The sequence below is a fragment of the Chelonoidis abingdonii genome, chromosome 17 (assembly GCF_003597395.2).
Source record: "Chelonoidis abingdonii isolate Lonesome George chromosome 17, CheloAbing_2.0, whole genome shotgun sequence".
NCBI classification, from domain to species: domain Eukaryota; kingdom Metazoa; phylum Chordata; order Testudines; family Testudinidae; genus Chelonoidis; species Chelonoidis abingdonii.
Window position 1 is genome coordinate 9,032,762 of NC_133785.1, and position 25,334 is coordinate 9,058,095.

General features: G+C 46.6%; 2 protein-coding genes across 3 annotated transcripts in view; both read right to left on the reverse strand.

Moving 5' to 3' along the window:
- The window catches only part of FAU (FAU ubiquitin like and ribosomal protein S30 fusion), a 140,551-nt gene that overhangs the window by 9,171 nt on the left and 106,046 nt on the right, over nucleotides 1–25,334 (reverse strand). The window lies entirely within an intron of this gene.
- Nucleotides 122–24,262, reverse strand: LOC116838854 (pre-mRNA-processing factor 39-like). Of its 2 annotated transcripts, none has more exons than XM_032804388.2 (14): nucleotides 24,102–24,262; nucleotides 20,145–20,455; nucleotides 18,572–18,697; nucleotides 16,057–16,175; nucleotides 15,502–15,669; nucleotides 13,396–13,585; nucleotides 12,344–12,451; nucleotides 10,665–10,829; nucleotides 9,463–9,589; nucleotides 7,792–8,060; nucleotides 6,194–6,378; nucleotides 4,605–4,679; nucleotides 2,801–2,945; nucleotides 122–734 (listed from the first exon to the last, which is right to left on the reverse strand). In XM_032804388.2, the coding sequence occupies exons 1-14, from the start codon at nucleotides 24,211–24,213 to the stop codon at nucleotides 672–674; spliced, it is 2,163 nt and encodes a 720-aa protein (XP_032660279.1). In that variant the 5' UTR covers nucleotides 24,214–24,262; the 3' UTR covers nucleotides 122–671. The 2 variants fall into 2 exon arrangements, with proteins under 2 accessions (XP_032660279.1, XP_032660278.1); XM_032804387.2 differs by having other exon boundaries at nucleotides 13,321–13,585; nucleotides 24,102–24,241.

Here is a 25,334-nt window from a genome sequence, read left to right on the forward strand (position 1 = left end):
GGGAGAAGTGTCCATGTAATGTCCTATTAGCACAATGCTTTTTGCCAAGAGAGGGAGCTATACTATGACATCCATGTGAAAGTGAATAAAACTCCATCCTCTGCTACGCTGAAGAACAAGGTCTGATTAATTGCACATTTATTTTTACCACATGAAATGTACAGGAAAAGTTTACAAAATGACCCTTCCCTGGGTGACTGTTGCAATAAAGTTAATTAAAAAAACAAAAACAAAAGTTCTGCTCTATGAGCTCCAATAAGGGATTGTTCCTTTGTTGCTGCTGCTGCCAAATGAGTTCAGCTTTTGGATCCCCATTGTGTCTGCAGTGAGGCCAGTTTGAGTTCACTGTATACAGGAAGGGATTCTTAGACATTTCCAGCGAAAAGAGATCAGTTCAGTGCAAAGAGGCAGTGACCACTCTGTGGTTGCCACTGGAGGTGAAGGCTAGATATGATCTAACCTGGTTCATAATGTGGGTTAAGGAAGGAGTTAGGGCAGCTCACTGCAATGAAAGGAGAAATGGGGCTTTTTAACAAGGCAGTTCAGTTTCCCTCTCTTACAAAGAGAGTCAACAGCCACTTTCCTTTCACTTCTTGTTTTCTTGGAAGCAAGTGTAAAGTAGCTACTCCTTGATCTTTTGAACTGGTCATGCATCTCACACTGTGTCACCTTCAGCTCTGAGAGTAATATTGGCTGTAGTTCCATGGATTTTGATACCCGTAGACGCCGTAGTTCTACATTTGAAACAGAAGAGAAAGCATAGTTATTGTCAGAGTGGGGCGAAGCATGAGACTAACTTCTCCCCCAGCATTAAGGAAATTCCTTTGACAGCAAGACCACCATAAAGAATTAAACTTCTATAGCACCCTTAACCCAAAGGATCCAAACACTATACATAAAGGAAGCACTTCATCCACCTCTGGAGTTCAATATGACCACTTAAACAGCTCACAGTAACACTGGATGAGGATAAGAAAGTGAAGAGTCTGCCATGCTGGATCAATTATTGGGGCTGGAAAAGGGAGGTTTACATCTTATGAAGGTTAAGAATGTGTAGTTGTAGAGCAAATCCCATAGGCAAATAAAATGGGTGGGAACAGGGCAAATAACTTGCCCAAGGTCAGTGAGTCAGTGTTAGAGGTGGGAATAAAACCTTAGAGCCCTGGGTTCCTGTTCTAGCCACAAAAGCTCATTCCCCTTCCAGAACTGGGACTAGAACACAGGAGCGCTAACACTCAGTCCCTCTGCTAGCCACCAGAAAACTCTCCAAGCTAGGAATAGAACCCAGGAATCCTGAACCCCAGCCCTTTGATCCGATTACCAGACCATACTCTCTTCTTTATTAAAGACCTCAGAACTTTGTTAACACACAGTTCAGGTTGCCCAGCCCTGCCTCGTGCTCTTCCAGAATGTGCAAGTGACTAACCAAAAACCTTTTAAACCCAAAAAATACAGAACTAAGGCACATACTACCTCTTCAATGCAAACTTAACTCTGCCCACTACCCCGCAGCTGGCAATAGCTCCTAGGAATGGATCAGTAAGGGCAGTGGTGAAGAATAAAATTACAAAGATATGGTGGATTTTCCATCTCTTCATGTCTTCAAATCCAGACTGGATGCTTTAGTCAATCACAAGTTATTGGGCTCAATATAGAGGTAAGTGGGTGAAATTCTCTGCCTTGTTTGTACAGGTGGTCAGACTAGAAAATCCAATTTTCATTGCTTGTCTTAAAAGCTATGAATTTACAATAAGTAGATACAAGTACGTTCTAAGAGAAAGTGCCAGTGTTTTCCAGAAATCCAAATTCCAGCATTCATCTGTATGCACATCACCTGCGTTCAGTGTTAGATGTAGCTGAATGGCGAAGGGATTGGTTGGAGCATCTTTGCAGACCTGTTACTGTGATATGAGAGGTGCGCAGTACCTTGAGGGATTAAGTATGCCTCTTTTCAGTGCTCAGTTCTGCAGGTTGTGTCAACAGAGGTACACAAGGGTGTCTTTTTGCCATAGGGATTTTGTTGGTAGTCTGTAGTCTCTAAGGCTTTGTGAGGGATAAATGAAGGCAATGTCTCAGAAGGAATCCTCATGGCACGAGTGAAGGGGAGGTAACATTTAGCAAGTCTGAAGTGGTTTGCGTGGAGTAGGTTGTGTTTCAGTGTAAGTACCTCTTGTTCACCACACTTGACCAAATGCAAGGATTGCCTTAGCAAAAAGGTGGTGTCAGACTGGGTCCTACAGTGCTCATGTGCTCTGTAGCATCTGTGAAGGGAGAGTGCTAATATGGGTGTTATTGGCATGGTAGAGCATTGCTCAAAAGAGGAAAGAGTTATGGTTGCTTTGTGGGAAAAGACAGGGGATATACCTTACATCTTCATTACCTGGTGTTCTGTGGTTTAAACTTAGCCATTCTCCAAATTCTGGAAGGTCACAAGACACCACTAAGGCAACCTTGACATTTTCAGGCATTTAATTTCCTCTTTTTGTTTTGTTTTTTTAAATAATCTCTCAGCACCTCTGCAATACAGCCTACCTCTCCACTGTTCAACATCCAAATTTGACCCACTAACCCTATCTCACATCCCTATGAGACACAGCAAGTTCAAGACAATCTGAATCAACCTGCAACTTTTATAGCAATCATCTTAACCGTTAAGCAACTCGCAACTTGAACTATAGCAGAGCTGCTGTTCTGCTATAACAGGGAATGGACATGGAAACATGTCACACGCTTATCTCAATCCTGCCAGATGCATTAGCATAGAGGGCTCAGAAAACCGCATTAGTGCCACACTGCTGACCTGATACCAGTTACTGTAGTTATAAGCGGCTGCTGGACTGGCACTCAGATCTGTACCCATCAGTGGTGGGATGCCTGCAGTAGGGTTGACTATTCCAGGAGAGTCCTCAGCTCTCAGCTTTTTGTCTTCTGGTTCATCAGTGCAGCTGGGAAAAAAATTAAAATGCAATCAGTAACTCAGTTAATAGCACGGGACCTGGAGGGGTCTGGAATCAGAGAGAGGAAACCTAGTATGGTACACAGCACATCCTTGTCTGCCCTCTGGGATGAGCATTACTTCAGTGAGGATGTCAATCATCAAAAATGCTGCTTAGTCTGCATACAACAATTGACAAACAGGAGTCTTAACTGAGCAGGATGGCATTCAAGTTCAGATACTGACAGCTCTGGTGCACCATAAAGCAATCAAGACTGGAAGGAGCCTCCTGTGTCAAATCCAATCCATGCTATCACGGGCAACCTTATGTTACAATCCTGTTTATAAACTTATCAAGGTCCATCTTCTAATTAGTTTGGTTCTTTGCCCCCACTGCCTCTACTGGGAGACTGTTCTAGAATATCAATCCTCTGATTCTTAGTACCTTTCTAATTTCCAGCCTAAGTTTATTCTTGGCCAGTTTATCTCCATTTGTTCTTGTGCTATCATTGTCCTTTAGCCTCGACAGCACTTTTCCCTCCCTGAGGTCTATCTCCCAGTGCATTGATACAGAGCCATCAGATCCCTTCTCAGCCTTCGTTTTGCCACGTTACACAAGCCCAATTCTTTCAGTCTCTGCTCATAAGACTGGTTCTCGTTCCCATCATCCTAGGAGCCCTTCTCTGGATACATTTCACTTTGGATTCATCTTTCCTGAACACAGGTGATCAGCTTTGTACACAGTATTCCAGATGAGGTCTTAAGTGCCTTGTCCTATGACATTACTACTTCCCTATCTCTACTGTAAATCTCTCACCTGATAGTATTGCATTTGCCCTTTATATGGCTGCATCACCTTGGTTGCTCTCAGTAATGCTGTGATTGACTAATACACTGACATCTTTTCCTCCTCATTTCCAACTGATGAGCACCCAGCTTATAGCAGAAATTAGTTTCTAAGTTCACAACCTTGTACTTTGTACTATTAAATTTCATCCCATTTCTATTACTCCAGTCCTCAAGACTGGCCTAGATTTGCCTGAACTAGACAAACTGTACCTCGCGAGCCGCACGCGGCTCTTTTACAGTTAAAGTGTGGCTCACTGAGCCCCCCACTTCCCGCCCCCCCCATTCTCCACCTACCAGGCTGGGGGGAGAGCTTGCCCTGTGGTGGGGCGGTGGGGCTAGGGGCTTCTGCCAAAGATAACTGGTGCCTGCGGAGAGTTGGGGGCACAATTTAAAGGTTCTTCCTCCTCTCCCGCAACAGCATGAGTCACACACCCCAGGCATGCCCCCGCTTACCCTCAGCAACCCCTCCCCGCAGGTCCCAGGTGTTAGCTCCATATGGAGAGGCAGTAGCAAACAGATGGGAGCTGCAGGGAGGAGCATCGTCTCTGGTTTCTGCCCAGCGGGGAGGGGTTCTTGGGGCGTCAGCACTGTGGTACGAGTTTGCCGGGGCTTGGCGCTTCAACCAGAATGGGGCTGAAGCCCCAAGAGGCATTCCCTGGCGCTCGAACTTCTGAAGATTGTCATATTTGGCTCGGAGGGTCAGTAAGTTTGGCCACCCCGAGCTAGTTCTTTCTATATAATATTCTGACCCTTCTCTCTGTTCATGACACTTCCCCATGTATGAGAGAGTATTTCAAATCTGGTAGCATCTGTGCCTTACCCATTTTCAGGGGCTCTTTTCCTGGTCATCTGGTGTTTGAGGAACTTCTGGTGTTCATCATACGCTGTCAGCAAGCTGGGAAGACAGAAGGGGACAGATGGTTAAGAACAGGAGAACTTGCTGTGTGTGTTTCAGTGATTTTACCAAAGTTTGCACTGGTGAGAAGAAAGCTTTGTGCCTCTAACTTTGAACGTGCTTTGTTTTGCCCCAAGCTTCGTTTGGCCCCTGGTGCTCCCTAGCAGAGGTGGGAATAGAAGTGGCATGCTAAACTCCAACCACTTGAGCCAAGTCCCCAACAGAATGGGTATTTTACTCCTGCTGAACTCATTCCACCACCGCGGGCCTGTTGAGCAGCTGGTCAGACTGATGGTCCCTTCTAGATTTATAACCTGTGAAGGAATGATCGTCTCCCTTGTTGGCAGATTTGAAAGATGAAAGATTAGGCTATCAAGTCTCAACTACGATCCCTAGTGGTAATTCATGGGCAAGGGGCTGGCGTTAGCCACACTGCGACTGATCTGATGTTTGTGGATGCAATTAACCCAAAGTCAATTCCAGGCTAGAGGATTCTGGGTGTAAGAATAGAGAGCTTAATTCTCTAGAGCCATCAATCAGGTACCTTTCACCAGAGAAGGAGAACCCCGAGAACACTCCCCGCTGTGGGCACTGGGACGGGGACAGTGTGGCCTAGTGGATAGTACTCTGGACTGGAATGGAGGAGACCTTGGTTCTATTACCAACTCTACCACTGGCCTTTTGGGTGACCTTGGGCAAGTCACTTCCACCATCTATGCCTCAGCTTCCTCATATGTAAAACAGGGATAATTATACCTGCCAGCTTTGGGCTCTACTGATTAAAAGCACTGAACAAGGGTTAGGTACAGTAATTCCTCACTTAACATCATCCCAGTTAATGTTGTCACGTCACTGATTTATTAGAGAACATACTCGTTTAAAGTTGCATAATGTCTGCTTGTTTGGCCGTGGGGGCTTGGAAGCAGGGTGGGCCAGCAGCCTCCCATCAGCTCCCCTCCACGCCCCCCGCCCTCTGGCACCCCTGCGGATCAGCAACTCCCGCTCGAACCCCGCGCACCTGCGACATTCAGGAGGCTGGGGGGGGGGAGGGAAGGAGCAAGGACATGATGCGGTCGGAGCAGTGTGTGCAGGGGCAGGAAGAGTGAAGCAAGGGTGGAGTGGGGCAGTGCCTCGGGTTGAACACCCACTGGTATTTTGGAAAGAACAGCAAGAGGAGCAGCCAGATGATCTACCCTCTTTCACCCTCTGATTTCGCCACCTCAACCAAGCTTCAAAATCATCATTGATGAGTCCAGTATTAAATTGTTTAAAACTTACACTGTACATGTGTGTGTCTTTTGTCTGGCAAAACACATTTCCCTGGAACCTAACCCCCCTATTTACATTAATTCTTATGGGGAAATTGGATTTGCTTAATATCGTTTCGCTTAAAGTCGCACTTTTCAAGAACATAACTACAATGTTAAGCGAGAAGTTACTATTTTATCTGACTTTTTGTACCCAAGGGGTGAGGGTCTCAGAAACAGCCCCATGCAGACATGGTGTTCTCTAACCTGTGTATACTGGACCCAAAGTCCTCAAGGAACTCCACTCTGCGCTGTGAGAAGACAATCTTGGTCTCCTCAGGGAGGCCACTGCTCAGGGCTCTCTCAAAGCAGTTCATGGTGTTGCCTTCATTCTGCCGGACATCAGCGCTGAACTCTATCTCCAGAAGGTTGGCGTAGAGCTTCGCATTTTCCTGTGTGACATAGGGGAGAGGGAGAGATCAGAGATGTGATGCTTGGTCCAGGTGGAAAAGATATGTTCAGAAGGCACCAGGGAAGTCTTGTTGAAATCTTCCTGCTTCAGTCTTCGTTCTTAGAATTAAGGATACATGTCCCTCAGCTCCAGGAATTATGGAGAGGTCTCCTCTGCACTCAAAAAATTCCCCAGCTCCTTTCATCCTGAAGTGCTTCATCGTTTACCTATGGGACTCCCTCCTGCCTTACTAAAATGTAGCTGCCTCTGTATTGAAGCGCAATAGCTGTTGACCCACACAAAAATACCACACCCCAATTTAGTACAAGCAGCAAAAGAATCCCACTCAGATACAAGTATGGAGGGGTGGGGGGGGAGTAGATACAGAGAGGCGGAATGGACTGGTCTAACCTGGAATTCAGCCAGGACCCTGTCACTAACAGAAGCCAAAATGGCTAATGGTTGGTTGTTGCCCTTTGATCCTTGCTTACTACATCCACACTCTCATAAACCCTCAGCCTGACTGCTCTCCTATTAGAAGTCGTTTGACTGGGCCACTTCAAGAGTCAGGCATAAGTGTGGTTTAGTGACTGGAACACTGGGAATAAGGACACCTGGGTACTATTTCCTGCTCTGCCACCACAGGCACATCCTTTCCTTTCTCAGTGTCTCAGTTCCCCTTGTGACACTAGCAGACCACAGATGCCAGCTCCTGCCCAGGCTGCAGGCATAAGCTAAGAATCAACAAACTCATAGCTGGAGACCAGACCAGTTCACCTGTATGTTTGTTTTGCTCAAAACAGGTATTAGTCTTATAAGAATGTATTTAGTGTTTAGACTTTATGAAATGCTTGTAAATTGCTGCATTCATTAATCTCACTTGCAATGTCTGTTTTCCATTCTATAAGAAAATATGTAAGTTTTACTTTATAATTCTGAAAATGATCACCTGGGGGGTGGGGGTGCTCCTCTGGTAGCATCCTTCCCGAGTTCACATTTGTTATTGGGTCGGTGAAATTTAAATCATAGAAAACACCACTAGAGTGGGGGGTCTGCCTGGAGGTTGGCACTCACAGTCATGAGTCACTCTAGACAATGTGACACCCCTCGCTAAGCTTGACTACTTAGCCTGTGAGTTCTCTGGGGCAGGGATTTTCTCTCAGCAGGTGCCTGTGCAGTGCCCAGCACCACAGAAAGATGGCCCTCCCATCTTGGTCAAGGTCTGTGTGCAGTGCCTAGCACCCCCTCCGTCTTTGCTGGAGCCTAGATGTAATCAATATACTAATAAAAATAGGCAATTATGCAGAACAGTCTTCCACAGCGTCTGTTTCCTCGACAGAGACACTATTTCACCAAGAAACCCTAATGCATTGTCTTCTTGGGAACGTCACCCTCCCCTTCCCAAAAATCTCACCGGGTCTTTCTCTAGTGCTTCCATGAGAACCTTCCGAGCCTTTATTAGATTCTTCTGCACTTTCAACACCTGTCGGGCCAGCTTGATGGCATAGAATGAGGCCAGGGGCATCCCCTCATTGTCTCGTATGGCTTCCTGCAGCAGAGCCTCAGCTGCCTCCAGGTTGCCATGTCGCCGCTCCAGGCTCACCCTCCGCAGCCGAACCATAGCCAGCCCAGGGATGGACTCCTCATAAGACTTCAAAATGCGACGTGCCTCCTCCAGGTCTCCTGCACAGATGTGTGAGGGGAGAGAGAAAGAAGTGACAGTGGCAGTGAAGGCAGGCAGCATGGCAAGCACATGCGATGTTCAGTGAATTTAGAGACTATATTTATTTTGCTTTAAATCTGTTGTCCAAGAGTCTCACTCATTTCAAAGGCAAAGAACTCACCACACTAGGGGGCTTAAAGGGTTTAGCGGCATTTTCCAAATCATCTAACTTTAAGCCTGTAAAGACTGAAGGGAATAGCGCACCACCACGAATACACATTATGGTCTTGGCTTTGCAATTTAAACATGGTACAGGCCAATATTTGCAATTGAAATCAGTATAAATCTGACAAGAACACGTTTTAAACACATGGACACAGCTAAAGCAAAGGGTTTCTGTATGTTTCTTACTAGGCAGCAGTTCACAGATTAAGGCCAAAAGAGACCATTAGATCTAGTCTGACCTCCAGTATAATACAGGCTGGAGAATCAACCAGTACCCCCCTGTGTGGAGCACACACACTTATAATTGACTGAAGTATCTCCCAGGAAGACATCCAGTGTTTATTTGAAGACCTGAAGAGATGGAGAATCCAACACTTCCCTAGGGAGTTCTGATCATTAATCATCCTGTCAAAAACATGCCTTATTTCTAATTGTAACTGGTCTGGCTTTAACTTCCAGCCACTGGGTCTTGTTCTGCCTTTCTCCACTAGGCTGAAGAGCCCTTTAAGTATACATTATTTCTCTCCCCCCGTCCATGAAGGTGCTTATATACACCATGATTAAATCACTTCTTGATCTTTTTGATAAGCTGAAGAGACTGAGCTCCTTAAGTCTCTGTAAATCATTTTTTCCAACTCTCAAATAATTTTTGTGGCTCTTCTCTGCTGGGGTTTTGAAGACACGCGCCCAGGTGGACTATCCCAACTTACATGTGAGTTTATAGAAAAGTGAGCCAGACACAAGATTTACAGAAATGACTACTGATTTTGCTCAACTTGAGACATCTTAAAGGATCCTGAATTTTCAAATTGCTAAGCACTCTACCTCTAAGAAAACATCAGGTGTCACATCAGGGCACTCAAAACTCACTAACTGATTTTGAAAATCTTAGCCCAGCATTCTCAGATTCTATTGCCTGCTGGCACTCTGGGAGAGACTAGCACATGAAGAGCTAATTTAGAGTTAAGTACTGAACCAGTCATGTCTGCCCCTTAAGATCTGGCTAAATCTTTCAATAAGAGTTACTGAGCAGGCTGGTTGTGAACACACAAAAACAGGGTTGGGTGGCTTACTGAAATGCCAAGGAGAAACTCCCTCACTATTGAACTGCTTAGTAAAGTCAACTTCCAGCTAACCAAGGGCTTCTCAGGCCAGCAAATCAGCAGAGGGGTGCAGATAGGGTAAGTTTCCTCTGACCTTGCTTCTCTTCAAATGCAGCCCACAGGAGGTGGATGTTGGGCTTCCTGGGGAGGTGGTAGCCACAAGCTCGTTGGAAGACACTCCTGGCCCCAGCCACAGTGTGGTTCTCAAGGTATTTCGTGTACTAGATTAGAAGGGGTTGGGGGGATACAAAGAGGACATGGATGCGTTAAGGTTGCCCACTTCCTGTGGCATAGAATGTATGAAAGTCTGCTACATCAGCTTGTATTGAGAAGGTTATGGTGCACTCACGTTAAGGGGCTTAACACACCTCTCTTCAGAATTTCCTGCACCCTCTTAGGCAGGTAGGAAACACGGGCAGATAAAAAGCAGCAACGGAATTTAAAAGAAGGGTGTTAGAATTTTGCTCCACAATATACATGCAGAATAAAAAAAAATAAATGAAATGTTTGGAAATCCGTAAGAGAGCACCACCTGAACTCGTGCTGACTGCACAAGTAATGTGGGCAACAGCCAGGGTGGGGAGAGGGATCTCATGCCTTGGTGCAGAATTAACTCTCTGATTCCCAGGGGGCATTTAATACCCCAACCCCTACAAGATGCTGTTGGCTTAGTCCAAGAGCTAGGGGACTCTGCCCAAGGCTAAAGGGGAGCAGAATTACTAGACCCTGTCGAAGTGCTAGAGGGCGAAGCCAGTCTACTTTAAACCAGTGAAACAAGAGACTGCACCCAATTACTCTTTTCTAGCTCTGAGGTGCTGTCCCAAGAGGTGGGCTTGCTAAGCCCTGTAGGCCAGCATGCCCTGGGGATTTAGCAGATGCTCCCTCCTTTACCCACAGCCATTTTTTAAAAAAGCAGCAGGGGTATTCAAGTTAAAATTTGCTCTTTTCAGCTGCAGAATAGAGACACAAATCCTCCCAAGGCCTGCTACCTCCATCCAAAGCCAATCCACCCTCCTAGTCATGGCATTGTTGAACATGTGGGATTGCAACGAGGCTTTGGCTTATCTCCTGCCTTCTGTGAATGAGAAAATACGGTAAACTAACAGATCCATCTTCCAGGGCTAAGACAACACATAGCCATTGAGGAGATTTTTTAGAGCATCCTCTTAATTGCCTTAGGAGCAGAGATGGAGGAGTGTGTGGGGAGGAACACCGCCCATCTTCAGCGTGAAGTCAGCAGGATTCAGATATGCGGGGCAACTCCCAGGGAGGAGGGGGAAGCGAGAAGGGGCTCACCTTGATCCAGAACTCCTCGTAGAGGGCACAGGCAATGACGCAACGCTCAAAAAGCACAATGGTGCGCTCGTGGGAGCCATTGGTGATCTCATAGTCCAGATAGTCACGCCAGTTCTTCAACTGTGCTCGTTCCAGCGGCTTGACATGAAAGTATGGCCTCTTGATCTGCAAAATGTTTGGGATGGGAAGGAATAAACAGAGGTTCACATTACAGATAGGAGGGGGGCTGCAGAGGAAGCAGGCACAGGATGGTGGAGGAGAGCTAACCTAGAGAGCGAGTTCTCAGGGCCAGGTATTGCATGTAGTGCCTTGTACAATGGAGCCCTGATTAGGATCCTTAGCTGTTACAATAAAGATACTACATTGTAGAGCAGACATTCAGAGCAGCATTCAACCCAGGGAGGAGCTGATGGAAGGGCACCATAATGGTACATCCCTCATCTATCTCCTTATAGTTTGCAAAATGCTACCCAGGCAGCAAATGCAGCCACCTTTGGGGGGGTGAGATGGGAAACCCCAAGCACACAGCAGCAAGGGAAGAAAATTTTGGCAAGATATCTCCCTTACAAAGAGCGCTGTGAAATCTTATGTCTATGTAAAGACAGGAACTCAGGTTAAGGCCCCATGACTACAAGCCCTCCACTACAGCTCCATGTTCAGCGTTGCTACTTCAGAAGGATGAAGGAGTGATTCCACCAGAGGAATTCTAGGTATGTCTAACTCAGGAGTGGGCAAACTATGCCCGCGGGTCGGATCCAGCCCCTCAGGGCTTTGGATCTGGCCCACGGGATATCCCCCCGTGGCACCGTGGGCCCCGCGCTACTCTGAGACAGTTGGGGGTGGCAGACGGCTCAGTGCATTGCCATTGCCTCCAGACACCGCCCCCCACAGTCCCCACTGGCCGGGAATGGGGAACTGCAGCCAATGGAGCTTCGGGGGAGGTACCTGGAGGCGCAGCACGGGCAGCGCACGTGGCCCCCGCCCCCTTTCCCCCAGGGGCAGCAGCGCTTCCTGGTTCGGTCCGGGGTCGGGGACAGGGCAGGCATGCAGGGAGCCTGCCCTGGCCCCAGTCCACGCCCCTGCCACCCTGGAGCTGCTTTAGGTAAGCGGGGCCGAGCTGGAGCCCAAACCCCTCCTACACCTTGCCCCCCCAACTCCCTGCCCTAAGCCCCCTGCCACACCCCACACCCCTCCTGCACCCCTCCCCGAGCCCCCTCCTGCACTCTGTACCCCTCCTGCACCTCAACCCCTTTCCCTGAGCCCCCTCATAGACCCCGTCCCCTCCTCTGCCCCAATCCCTTGCCCTGAGCCCCTTCCTACACACCGCACTCCCTCCCACATCCCAACCCCCTGCCCCAGCTCTGCATACCATTTTCCCACCCAAATGTGGCCCTCGGCCCAAAAGGTTTGCCCACCCCTGGTCTAACCTAATACTTAGAGCACTGAGCCATCCCCTCTGGCTTTCTATCTCTCCATAAGAGATGGCCTGTGTGAAACAGAGAATCCACAAGAACGTCTGTGAATACCTGCCAAAACAATGCACGTCATTTCCTCTTCACTAAACAGAATTTGAGGCTTCTGCACATAGGGACTAGGGTATCAGCTCAGACAGTGGATGCTGCTAAGCACCTAGTCCATGCCTTGGAGCCTTGCCTACAGCTGAGTCCATGGTTACTTACCCCTTCCTCAAAGTTCCAGCGCTTGCTGACTTCTGCCTCATTCTGGGTGTACACTTGCTGCCGGATGGAGATAACAAGCTCCCGGATCTTGTCCTGGTCCAGGTCTCCCTGGAAGAGGAACGAGAGCAAAGAGATGGTGATAACCTTATGTTTCTATAGCATCTTCCATCTCATTTAGATCTTAAGAAGTCGTGTGTGAAAGGATCACTAAACATGGCTGCCCTGAGGTGGAACACAACCATGCTGCCTAACACTTTAAGACAGTCAGTAAAGTAGACTCCTTAATTCAAATTAAATTGGAAGGGGGGGAATTTCAGGGAGCCAGCACATAGCTGGAATATGTTGGAATATGGCCAGGAGAGGGAGGATCACCTGGTGGCTTTAACAAGAACTGTCAGGGCATTTTTAGTAACAAGGATATATGTTGCACATCTTAATCCTCTCCACCATGCTGGGGTACAAAAGCAATGGCTCACACTGGCAATCTACGCTGAGGTCACTACCACCAATTCCTGCAGTTCTCCAGGATGGGAAAACACTCCAAAGTGAAAACTGTGCAGGACTTCGTATACAAAAATGGAGGAAATCTCAGATTGCACTGGGCAGTCTATAAGATGCAATGCAGCAGAGAGCGGGCTCTCGATGGGGGAAGAATAGTCAAGTCTGCAGTAATCTCTCCAGGTCTATTCAAGAGTGAATAGTGCACTGGACTGGGCATCAGGATAGACTGGATTACTATGCCTGGCTGTCATTTACTGCTGTGACACTCTGGAAAAGTCCCTTCTCCTGTCTTTGCCTCCATTTCACCCTCTACCCTTTCTCTATTTAGATTCTAACTTCTTTTTTGGGGAGGAATGGGCAGGGACTCTTTCACTAAGCATTTGTCCAGCACCCTGCAGAATAGGCCCCACCCCCAACACTGGTCAGGGCCTCTCTGTGCTACCATAACACAAATAATAAACAACAACAATACCCACCCTGACAGCAGATGTCAGCTCAGAATAACTGTCAAAGTCTGCATCATTTGGGTAGGAGGCTGAGAAGCGTGGTACCTGGGCATCCGCTCCTGTTTCTGGTTTCACTTCCACCCCCGGAGGCAGGTCTTCCCCAGGTGGAACCTCCTCCACCTCTGTCTCCACACTTTTCTGTACTGTGTCTGTGGTGATCTTGGATTGCAACCAGAGCAGCTCCTCTGCAGACAGGATGTCTTTGAGGGAGTTGCTCATCACATGCTCCTTGAACCTGAGGCATAGGAGGAAGGAACAACAGCTGATGATGGATACCAAAGCCCACTCAAGTCAGAGTGAGGAGGCCTTTTAAACCCATTCAACTCATTCAAACTGCTCAGGAGAGTTAAAAAGAGAGGAACAGCTGTACCCAAATCAGGTCACATGTCTGCCTGAAGTGGAGTCCCACTCAGCCATCTTCTTTTATACTGCAAGCTAATTTGGAGGCATCTGCACCAATTTTTATGTCATTTTTCTTAGGCCATTACCACAGTATCACAGCACCTCACCATTTTTAATGGATTTATCTGTGCAAAACTTCTGTGAAGCAAGATAGTGCTATTATCCCCATGTTACAGATAGGGAACTCAGGCAGAGAGAGATTAAGAAGAAGTCTACACTGCAATCAGGCGGTGATCCAGCTAGAGCAAAGCCAGCTCAAGTAACAACTGTGAAGTCACAGAAGCATGGGTTGGTGGCCACCTGAGTATGTACCCAGGATCCCAGGTGGGTGGGACTAACCCGCGCTGCCAGAGCTTCACTACTGTTACTCAAGCTAGCTCGGATCTAGCTAGCTCAGGTACGTGTACCCTAGCTGGCAGAGCTGGGCACTGAACTAGGTCTCCCAGTTCCAGACTAGCACCCTAACCACTGAGCCATCTTGCATCTCTCATCTTCACCTCCAGTTGTATCAGAGCAGCCCAGTGTCCACTGTATCAGACCAGATGGACAATGTGGTCTCTTGCTCGGAATAAACCGTGTGGGGTGCTCCAGAGGACAATCCTCCTTAATGCATAACAGTTTGATACGACACTGCATGGGTACATACATGTGACAACCTACACTCCCCACCTCTCTCTCTGATCCAGTTAGCAATCAGCTCATGCCTGGAAGATGGAGAATCACTAAGCGTGTTTAATCCTTTCCCCAGACTTAGTAAGCTCTCTGCCTCCATTATCCTCCCACAGAGTTCCACAGCTCAACTACTCAAATTGGCAGCAAGTGGGTTGAGAGGAAGGATTGTCCAGCGGTTAGGACACTGGGTTCAATTGTCTGTTCCCTCAGACTTCCTGTGTGAACCTGGGCAAGTTGCTTAATCTCTCAGCTCCCCATCTGTAGGATGGAATAACAGCACAACCCTACCTCACTTTCGGGGGGCATGAATTGTGAGGCCATTAAAAGATTGTGAGGCACTCAGATGCTGCAGGAAGGGGAAAAAAATCTGCCTTACAAAAAAATGATGACCATCAACTTCTATAGCTAGGAACTGGGCAACTTGGGAGAAAGACGTGGAGGAGGCTGTCCCAGAAAATCTCGGACGATTTACATGTTGCAAAAGAGAAATTTGTGTGTGTGAATTTAACCTCAGTAGGAAGTTCCACACTGAGCCATAAAAAGGGTAGTTCTCGATCTACAGAATAGGCCAAAAACTCCATCACATTAAAAGAGAGAATGGATACTTATATGGATAGCAAGAAAATCCAGAGTTGTAATAACTAAGGACAATAAATATTGTGGAAGGAATATTAAACCTCAGGCTTCATGTGTTAAACCAATCTCTAACTATTAGACATCAGGAGAGGCCTAAAGGTGGGGACCAGATTATTCCATGTCTGCTAATCCGGATCTTTTATGCTTTCTTTTGAAGCCTGACCTCCTGTATAACACTGAGCAGATAATTTCAACCAGTCACTCCTTTATTAAGCCTAATTTCTATGCTCAGATAGAGTACAAGCAATGCAATACAAGTTTCTCCTATGCTATCCTGCAAACACATCCCCTCTAGGGAAAGAGGGATGGTCATTTCAGATGACCTACTCCAAGTCAACGCTTAGCCTCTCTGCGAAGACCACCAATAGGGAACCATCACTGCCTAATTGTGGCAGTTGTTGTTGGGACCCAGGGACTTGTTTCATCCTGAATGAGACTTACTTTTCCCAGTGGTGGCTGTACAGCTGGGTTGGTGTGGCGAGCACTCGGTCATAAATTCCTGTGATGGCCTTCAGGTCACCTTGTTCTTTCTCCCACTCCACGTACATCTCCCACAGTTTGTCTGAGCGGAAGTCCATTCCTGCGGCAGCCACGGCTGACTCAAACACACTGTAAGAGAGAAAGAACATCCATTAACAAGAATGGCAGCGTGATCTAAAGGGTGGGGCACTGGACTGGCACTCAGGAGATCTGAGTTTTATTCTCATCTCATGGGCAGGTTGCTTGCCCTCTGTTTCCTCTCCACCCTTTGTCTTGTCTATTTAAGCCATGTGCATTTTTGGGGCAAAGACACTCTCTCCCTACATATCTGTACAGTACACAGCATTACAGGGCACAGATCTTGGTTGACCTCTAGTCAACACTGCAATACAAACATCCACCCCAAAGAAAGCAAGATCCTTGGATCTTCTAGTAGCTCACTGACCCAGCCAATATTGGTCTCCCCTAATGCCTTTCACAGTGTTGTCCTATGTCCTTGATGCTCTGGTTATGTACCTGTGGATCTTCTGTATGGACTCAGGGAGGTTCATATCTAAGGTGGCCTGTAGGTAAGAAATGTAATGGATCCAGAGGTCCATGCTGAGGGGGATGGACTGCAGCCCTCGTTCGAACACCTGCAGAGCAAAAAGTCCTGACAATGACCGCAACAAAAAGCTTCATAATGCTCCCTCCCATCTGACCCATGTGAAAGATGCTACAGTATATTCAAAGACTAGACGGATTTCATAGGTGCTGTATGTGATCATTAGCGATTACATTCCTAGCTGAAATTCCCAATACTGAAACAAAGCAGGTAAAATCTTTTGAAGATTCAATCTCTTGAGGGAAAAAAAGCACAGAGACTGCTCTGACCTGGATCAGAGGCCTTAGCAGAGAATAGCCTTGAAGCAGCATAAAATAACAACCCTGATCTGAGATATGGTCATAAACCATTCAATAACTGACAGGCATGAGATGTTTATCAATAGAATCAGACTACATGAGAAGACCCAAAGTATTTTAGACCTACCATGGTCTCCACATGGAAGAGGGGTGACCACCTGGTAAACAAGACGTGCATATAAGCTTTTGTTGCGAATAACTGGTACTCTGCCTTATGAAAACTGGCTGGCGACAGGATAATTCTGTCATTGAGAACTGCAAGTAACCGAAGACAGACCCACTGAGGCAATCACAGTAAATTGCAGGGGTCTGCACCTAAGGACTTGGTCTGGAGAGAGAGAATTGTGGTATTCCACCCTGAGAAAAGTGACTGCTGGAGGCCTGAGACCTAAGTGTGATGCCCTTGAGGAGATGAGGGTTAGAGGTGCAGTTAATTCAGGAAGTGTGCCAGATCAGTCCCAGGGAAGAGCACCCCATTGGCCATCAACTCCTGGGAAACCAGCACAGCACCAAAGGAGGCAATCATAGAAAAATAGGACTGGACAGGATTCAGGAGGCCATCCCCACCAACCATCCCTGACAGATGTTGGTCTCATCTGCTCCGAAAAACCTCCAATAATGGAGATTCTACAACCTCCCTACATAATCTGTTCCAGAGCTTAACTATCTTTAGAGTTAGAAAGTTTTTCTTAATATCTAGTGCTCTCTTGTTGCAAACTAAATCAATTACTTCTTGTCCTATCCTCAGCAGACATGGAAAACTATTGACTGCCCTCCTCTTTATAACAATCTTGTACATATTTGAAGACTATGTCTCTCCTCAGTCTTTTCTTCTTTAGACTAAACATGCTCAATATTTTTAACTTTTTATTTTCAGCCATGTCTGTCTAAACCTCTTGTTTTTGTTATTCTCCTCTGGACTCTCTCCATTTTGGCCACATCTTTTTTTAAAATGTAGTGCTAAAAATCAGTCAGGGTACCCCAGCTGAGGCCACATAAGTGTTGAGTATAGCAGAACAATTACCTCCTGCATTTTATATACATCATTCCTGTTAACACACCGCAGAACAACATTTGCCATTTTTGCCACAGCATCACACTATTGATTCATATTCGATTTGTGATCCACTATAACCCCAAGGTTTTTTTCTGCCTCACCAGTTATTCCCCATGTTATAGTTGTGCATTTGATTTTTCCTTACTAAGTGTGGTACTTTACAGTTGCCTTTCTTGAATTTCATCCTATTGATTTCAGACCACTTCTCCAATGTATCAAGGCCATTTTGAATTCTAATCCTGTCCAAAGTGCTTGCAACGCCTCCCAGCTTGGTGTCATTCACAAATTTTTATACACATACTCTCCACTGCATCATCCAAATCATAAATGGAAATAATGAATACTACTGGACCGAGGACTGATATTGCAGGACCCCACTAGATATGCTCTCCCAGTTTGACAGGGAACCATTTGTAACTACTCTTTGAGAACAAAAACTAGACACAGTCTTTCAGCCAATTATGCACCCACCATACAGTAGAGCATTTTCCTCTGGTTTGCCTATGAAACCTGTCATGTAGGAATATGTCAAAAGTCTCACTAAAGTTCAGACATATCACAGCTGCCGATTCCTCTCCTACCCACTAGGCCAGTTACCTTGTCAAAGAAGGAAATTAGTTTGTTTTGGCATAATTTGTTCTTGAGGAATCCATGTTGGCTGTTACTTAACATCCTATTATCTTCTAGGTGCTTATAAACTGATTGTTTAATTTGTTCCAATACCTTTTCGGGTATCAAAGCTAGGCTGATTGGTCTATAATTCCACAGGTCCTCTTTCTCTCCCTTTTTAAAGATAGTTGCTATGTTTGCCCTTCATCAATCCTCCAGGACTTCACCCATCCTCCATGAGCTCTCAAATTGCTTATTGGCTGAAACAATGCATTCCTGCTATATAATTACCAAGTCACCTGTGACAGACACCAAGGGGGACCTTTTGCACAGGCTTTGTGAGAAACTCCTGGCCCTATCGCACTGGGTCCATTCAACAAGGAGTTAGCCACTGGGGTAATCAATCTTGGAAGGGCTGCTGTAGCACAGCACAAAGAAATGCCAAATAAGTCTCCCTCCTACCTCCTCTGTCTCCTTGCTGAAATCGAAGCGCCTCTCCATGTCCGCATACTTCTTCCAGTAGCCGTAGCAGTAGGGGTAGCGAGCAAAAAATGCGTCAAAGGCTTTTCGTGCTGCAAAGATGTGATTCTGCACAGAGAGAGGGCAGCAGGAGGGGAATAAGCATGTGTGAAGAGCCCTGGAATTGGGAGAGCTGGAAACCAAACCTTGCCTGCCCCTAAGCAGTCTTACAAATAGAACTAGTAGGAAAACAACGGTCCCCCCGCCACACACAAAATATCATGTTTTTGGCTGAAAATTGAAGTGTTTCAATTCTGAAATGTCACTGTGGTACCTCATGGGAATTGTAATTCAGGTGTCCCATGCTCCCATTCTCCTCCATAAGACGGGCTCCCTCAGTCAGACTACAATTCCCATGATGCACTGGAGTGTCTCCCCCTCTTTGTGAGGGGACACTGTGTGCGCATCATGGCCGATGCATTAATGCGGTGACTCACTGAAGATATTGTCCATCTCTGAACTACAACTTCCATGAGGTACTGCAGGTGCACTTCAGAAATTAAATACTTGGGTTTTCAACTGAAAGATTTCTGGTTTTCAAGCAGGGCTGGTGATTTTGGGGGTTGTGGGTTGTTGTTTTTTGGGGGGGGACAAAAAAATAATTTCCATAGATAGACACTTTTATCAAAAAGTTTCATTTAATCAAAACCCCAGTTTCCATTGAAAAACAGTTTTGACTGAAAGTTTTCAAACAAGAACATGTTGCTCTTACTTAGCACTTGACAAACTCTAATTTAGGTCTACAATATAATAAGCTGTGGGTGTCTAAATACTATGTTGCCACACCACTTTCAAAGGGAAACTCTATCAATTTGCATTGAGTCTTAGGCTCTTACAAATTATCTCTTGTATAATGCTCTTTCAGGCAGCAATTTGATCTTTCATCTGAAGATCTGCGAGGGCCTTGCATTAAATCTCTCATTAATTAGTACTGAAACTCGCAATACCTATTTAAGAATTAGCCCATTAAAATTAATCAAAGGCACTAGAACAAATCTAGCTCTTGACAAACCAGGTGCAATATCAGAGACTTGAATGAAGTTGCATCTGTTTGTGGCAGGGCTGAATTTGTCAGACCTTAAGATGGCTTGTAATTAGGGTGAAGCAATATGCACTGCACATAAGAGACATCTTACAAATGGGAAAAGAGACAACTGAACTGTCACAAAAGTTAGTGGCAGAGTTGGGAACAGAACCTAGGAGTCCTGTCCCTCAGTTATCTGCTGCGCTAACCATTCAATCTCACTCCCCTCTGAAAACTGGGAATAGAATACAGCAGTCCCTTACTCCCACCCTCCACACTATTTTAACCATTGGACCCGACTCTTCTCCCAAAGCTGTAAACAGATCCCAGAATCCTCTCCAAACAGGACCCTCTCTAACTATTAGACAACTCATTCCTTTTTTCTAAATTAAAGGAGTTGCTACTTGTTTGTAGAAGTATAAATTTCACAAGCTGGTGGCACCTGCGCCACTGTTAATTTTGCTATTTGCACCAAGAGAATTCACTCCCTACCTCTTGTTCCACATACTGCAGCAGTTCGGTCCATGCCGTGAAGTCATGAGGATTCTCATGAGCTGCTTTCCAGTACTTCTCAAACTCCAGAGGGTATGAGAGGGAGGCTTCTTCTGTTGCCACAGGGGTAGCCACTGCTGCGTGTTTCTCCTCGGGGGCAGGATATTGACAGTTCTCTTCACTTGCATAAGGGTCCTTGAGCCTTGACACGCCGGCTTCAGCATTAACTCCATTGCACCCTTGCACTGCTTTGGTGTCTTCCTGCTTACCGATGTCACTTGGCAGGTCTGGAAGCAAGTCTTGGTTAGGACCTACAGCATCAAGATCAGTGAGGAGGTGAGGGATCTATCTTGGGTTTCTCTGTCTTGCTGCCAATGATTACCATCTTTTAAGCATATGCACCAGTGATATACTATATCAGTTGTGTCAACATTCCCTGACAAACATTCATTACCCAGTATGTGTCAACATACTGGGTAAAGAACAGAAGCCAAAGTGTGTGCCCCTTTAATTCTGCTTTTATCTTGGAGCAGATAAAATAAAAAACAAGACAAGCCTCCTCAATCTTGTTTCGGTTCATATATCATGTCCATTCCCATGATATCTGATAATCTGATAGTTCTGAGAGGTGTAAACACCAAAGTAAGAATCAGACCAGACCTAGATTGATATCCTGTCTCCAAACACTACAGGATGATTGAGGGGGAAATGCAAGAAACCCCTGCAGTGGATAATTATATAATAACCTGCCCACAGGGTAAGTTTCTTTCTCATCTGAGGCAGTCAGCAGTTGTCTTATGTGAGAAGGACTACAGAGGGCCCAAAGGGATCTAAATAGGAAAATCAGGACAGAACTGAACAAAGCAAAAATTTCAGGGTATATACCTGAATATCTAGAATTATCTCCTAATGAGGAGAAATATCAGACTGTAAAAGAATCAGTGGTAAAAGTATCATTGCTTGAGCCACTGAAACTGAATGGTCAAAGCCCTGGAGAATATATTGCAGAAAGCAATCCTACATTTGGGAAGAGGGAGATGAGGAGGCTGACTCCAAAATGATCTGGCATATTTTCTTCATCATTAACTTCACAACACAGATTACTGGAAAGGAGAGTCATTCTGCAATTAACACACACCTTACAACAAGGCAATATTTTGCAAAGAAAATTAACATGCAAACTACAGCTCTTGAGTAAACTGGGAAGGAATGTAACATTTCTTTGGTGTTGGAAACTACTTCACTCTCTTATTTGTACCGATACGGGAGCAAGTAATGTGGTTAAGAAAGAAACAGCTGTTCCCCAGAGCATTAGACTAAGGATGGGTAGGTAAGATTATGAGGTGGGGACACAAGAGTTCTATGTACTTATATGGTCCTCATCACAATAGTATCTAAGCATCTCAATCATTAATAGAGGCTTTTTATCTTTCACAACACCTATGTGAGGTAAGAAACTAATTATCCCCATTTTACTTAGGAACAGGTTCTATTAAGTGACTTGCTCTAGATCACACAAGTTTGTGACTGCAGGAGGAACTGAATCCAGGTTTCTTGAGTTCCACCTGTTCAACATTCCTACCCTAGGAATGTATACCTAGAGTGTTATATAGAAGGGGAGGATGGATGAGGAAGGTTATGAGTAGCATGGTGAAGATGCAAACCAAACTGCTTTGTTCTGTTCCTCAATTGCCTTCTATACAATTTCTTGCATCTTCCTCTGGAACAGCTGGTAATGATCAGTATCAGAGACATAATACTGGACGAGTCACTGCTCTGAAACAGTTTGGCAACTCCTAGGATTCTAATTTTTCCAATTAGCTTTTCCTACATTTTGTTGCAAATATTAGTTCCAGTGAAAGGTGCTAGCTTGACAATCCTGGAGACTAAGACCCTAGGAACATTTTCCCAGTATACTATGCCAACAAAGGGCTCCTAGTGTGGATGCAGCTTAGGCCAGCAAAGCTGCACTGTTATGGTCTAGCTTATTTCAAATCCCCAAACAAAAACCATTACCCTATACAAGGTAAAGCACTGTTTTGCCAGTATAGGAGTTCTGCCATCTGCAGCCAGGTCCTTTGGGGACTGCACCTCTTCATAACCCCTGATCAACAGAGCTGTGCCAGCAGAAGTCTGTAGCAAAGACATAGCTTAAGTTCTCCAATTCTCCACAGATCACGTGTCACCAGGGGCTGTGGCAGGGCAAGCTGCCTCACCCTATCAACATACTTCAGCCCTTACACAGAGGTGCTAGCTCCAAACATGTTCAGTCTCCATGGTTCATGAAGTCCTTCGCCTCTCTGGGAAATGGACTCAACTCAAACCTGGATATCACAGCCCTCCGAACAGTAACTAATTTTAAAGTTTTGAGCCTATCCCCACACCTGTGAGTAAGGCAGAACCTAAATGGGTTACATTTTTAAGAGCCAAGCTTTTGCTCTGTGACAAAGCACCAAAGATGTCAAATGCCCCTGCTTCAGTAAGTACCCAACATACTACAGCAGTTTAGAAAGTGAGTCATCTTCATGCAAGTATCCCACCAAATATCTTCGCTGAAGTCCATCTATGTCAACAAAGCTAGCTAATGAGTCTTTCCCACTTAGAACACACTTTATAAACTAAGCAATGAATTTCCAGGCAGACCATGGCAGGAAGAAAAAACTACTCACATGTAAAGTATCTGCATGAAAACCTAGGCCTCTCTGCCTTAAATTTGGTGCATGTCACTGTCTGGGTCATCAGTGCAGAATTAAAAAATTGTGTGTGAATACTGCAAAAGGTGCCCCAGACGGCAAAATCAACTGCAGTGTAACAGATGGTGGGGAAAGAGACACAAAAGTGAAGCAATATGCTCTACACCACAAATGGAGGTAGGAGAGATCTAGGAGTAGAACTCAAGAGACCAGGCTCCCAATTTCCTGCACTCACTACCAGGATTCACTCCTCATCCCAGAGCTGAGAATACAATTCAGGGATCCTGGCTTCCCCTGCTCTCTCTCCTAGATCCTCTCCAGAGCCAGGAATAGAACCCAGGAGTCTCTAACCATTAAGCATTGCCATTTCATAGTATCAGACAAAGAAGGTGAATGAATCAGTCCCATGGCCTCCAACAGAACAATACACAGGTCCACTATTTACATGCAACCCAGAAACGAACCAACTCCAGTTTCCCTGGTGTGTAGCCAGACTGCCAACAAATTTATCCCACAACAAGTTAACAGTTCAGACTAATCCGGCTGATAGAGGTGGACCAGCAAGAGACAAGTGTCCAGAGACAAACTACCAAACCCTCCACCTCCCCAGAGACAGCCATACATCAGAAATCATTCCAAAACAGACATCCCTTTTCGGGTGTCCCTCCTCCGCCCACGAAGCACCTCATCCTTTCTCTTCTCCTCTGAACCATTTCCCCTCTTAGCAACAACACCATGGATCCCACTGCAGAGAGATGTTCTTTCTCAGTTCCAGCAGTTTTCTCTACCAAGGTCCTATCTCAGAGCTGATTTCCCAGGGGAATCCCCTGGAAGAATCCCTCCTCCCCCAATCCACAGGAGGCGCTCTCCTCTCGGAGCACTTCTCTCCCCTAGCCCCCGAGAGACCCCATCACCGCCTGGGGGAACCATGCGCCAGCCAGACTCCTGGCCCTCCTCTTCCCCGTCCCCGGGGGGGGGGGGGGGGGGAGAGAGACACACTCGCTCTTCTCGAAAGTTTCCCTCCTTCCACCATCCCCACACCAAGAGCTCCACCTCCCTCCGGGAGAGTCCCCGGGGACCATCTCTCTTCCAGTTCTCCCTGCACGCCAAGGGGATCCCCCCCCGCCGGGTCATTCCTCCCACGCCCCAGGGTCACCGTGCAAAGGAACTCCCTCCCCCCGCCCCGGGGAGCCCGCGTCTCTCCCCCACCCCCGGAGAGCAACATGGCCGGGGACCGCTCGCAGCCCCCCTTTCCCGCTCTCACCACCAATGTCCAGACTGCTCTCGCCGCCCTCGTTTCCCCCGCCGAGGGCCCTCTCGGTCCCGGCTCCGCCACAGCTTGTGCTGCCCGCCGCCTCCAGCCCCTCAGCCGCCATCTTGTCGCCCAGCTACTACAGCGCCACCAACTGAGCCAGCAGTGCGCATGCGCCCGTCACAAGGACCCGGATGGGGATGGCTAGGCCGCAGGCGTAGCACAGGAAACCAGCTAGAGCGGCCCCATCACCGCTTCTGGACTCCCCCTGAGAACATAGAGACCTGGCGGACGAAGAGCTGAGCGACTCCCTAACCCCTTCTGGGTTCTGCGCTATATAGCAGAACCATAGAGAGCTGGTGGAAGAGGAGCTAGAACGGCAAAGAGGCTTTTCAGCTGAGCAGAGGCCTTGAGAAGGAGGGGCTGGAGGGGTTCCTCTCAGCGGGCATTTCTGTGCCATGGAGGGGGGAGGAAAAAAGGGTCAAGTGCCAACCAGAGTTCCATGGCACCAGCTCAAGTTTTAAGATTAGAAGACAAAGGGGAATCATAGAGGCCTGGCTAAAGAAAGTCTAGAGGGGACAATCAATCAGGTGGCCAATGGACTCGTTTGCCACTGCGTGAAGTCTCCACATGTAGGTCTGCAGGAGAAGTGAAGAAGATGAACTCCATCTTGTTTTTCACCAAGTGTCGAAGGCTATATCTACCCTACAATGGCAATCAAGGCTATGAGATCAATCCACCAGCAGTCAATTAGCAGGTCTAGTGAAGACCTGCTCGACTGACAGCAGATCACTCTGCAGTCAACCCCTGTACTCTTACCCTGAACAATTCTGTGGTAACTGGACCTAAGGTATGTCAAGTTATTCACGTAGCTGGAGTGGTGTAGCGTAGGTTGACTTACTGTGGTGGTGTAGACATAGCCTACGAATCTCCCACTGCCACCACTGGAGGTGTTTGTGAGCTGGAGATGAAGGGAGGCACTTAAGTCTACCAGTTTTCAGAGTAGCAGCCTTGTTAGTCTGTATCCGCAAAAAGAACAAGACTACTTGTGGCACCTTAGAGACTAACAAATTTATTTCAGCATGAGCTTTCGTGAGCTACAGCGCACTTCTTCAGATGTAGCATCTGAAGAAGTGAGCTGTAGCTCACGAAAGCTCATGCTGAAATAAATTTGTTAGTCTCTAAGGTGCCACAAGTACTCTTGTTCTTTTTAAGTCTACCAGCGTTACACTTTGCATTTGCGAC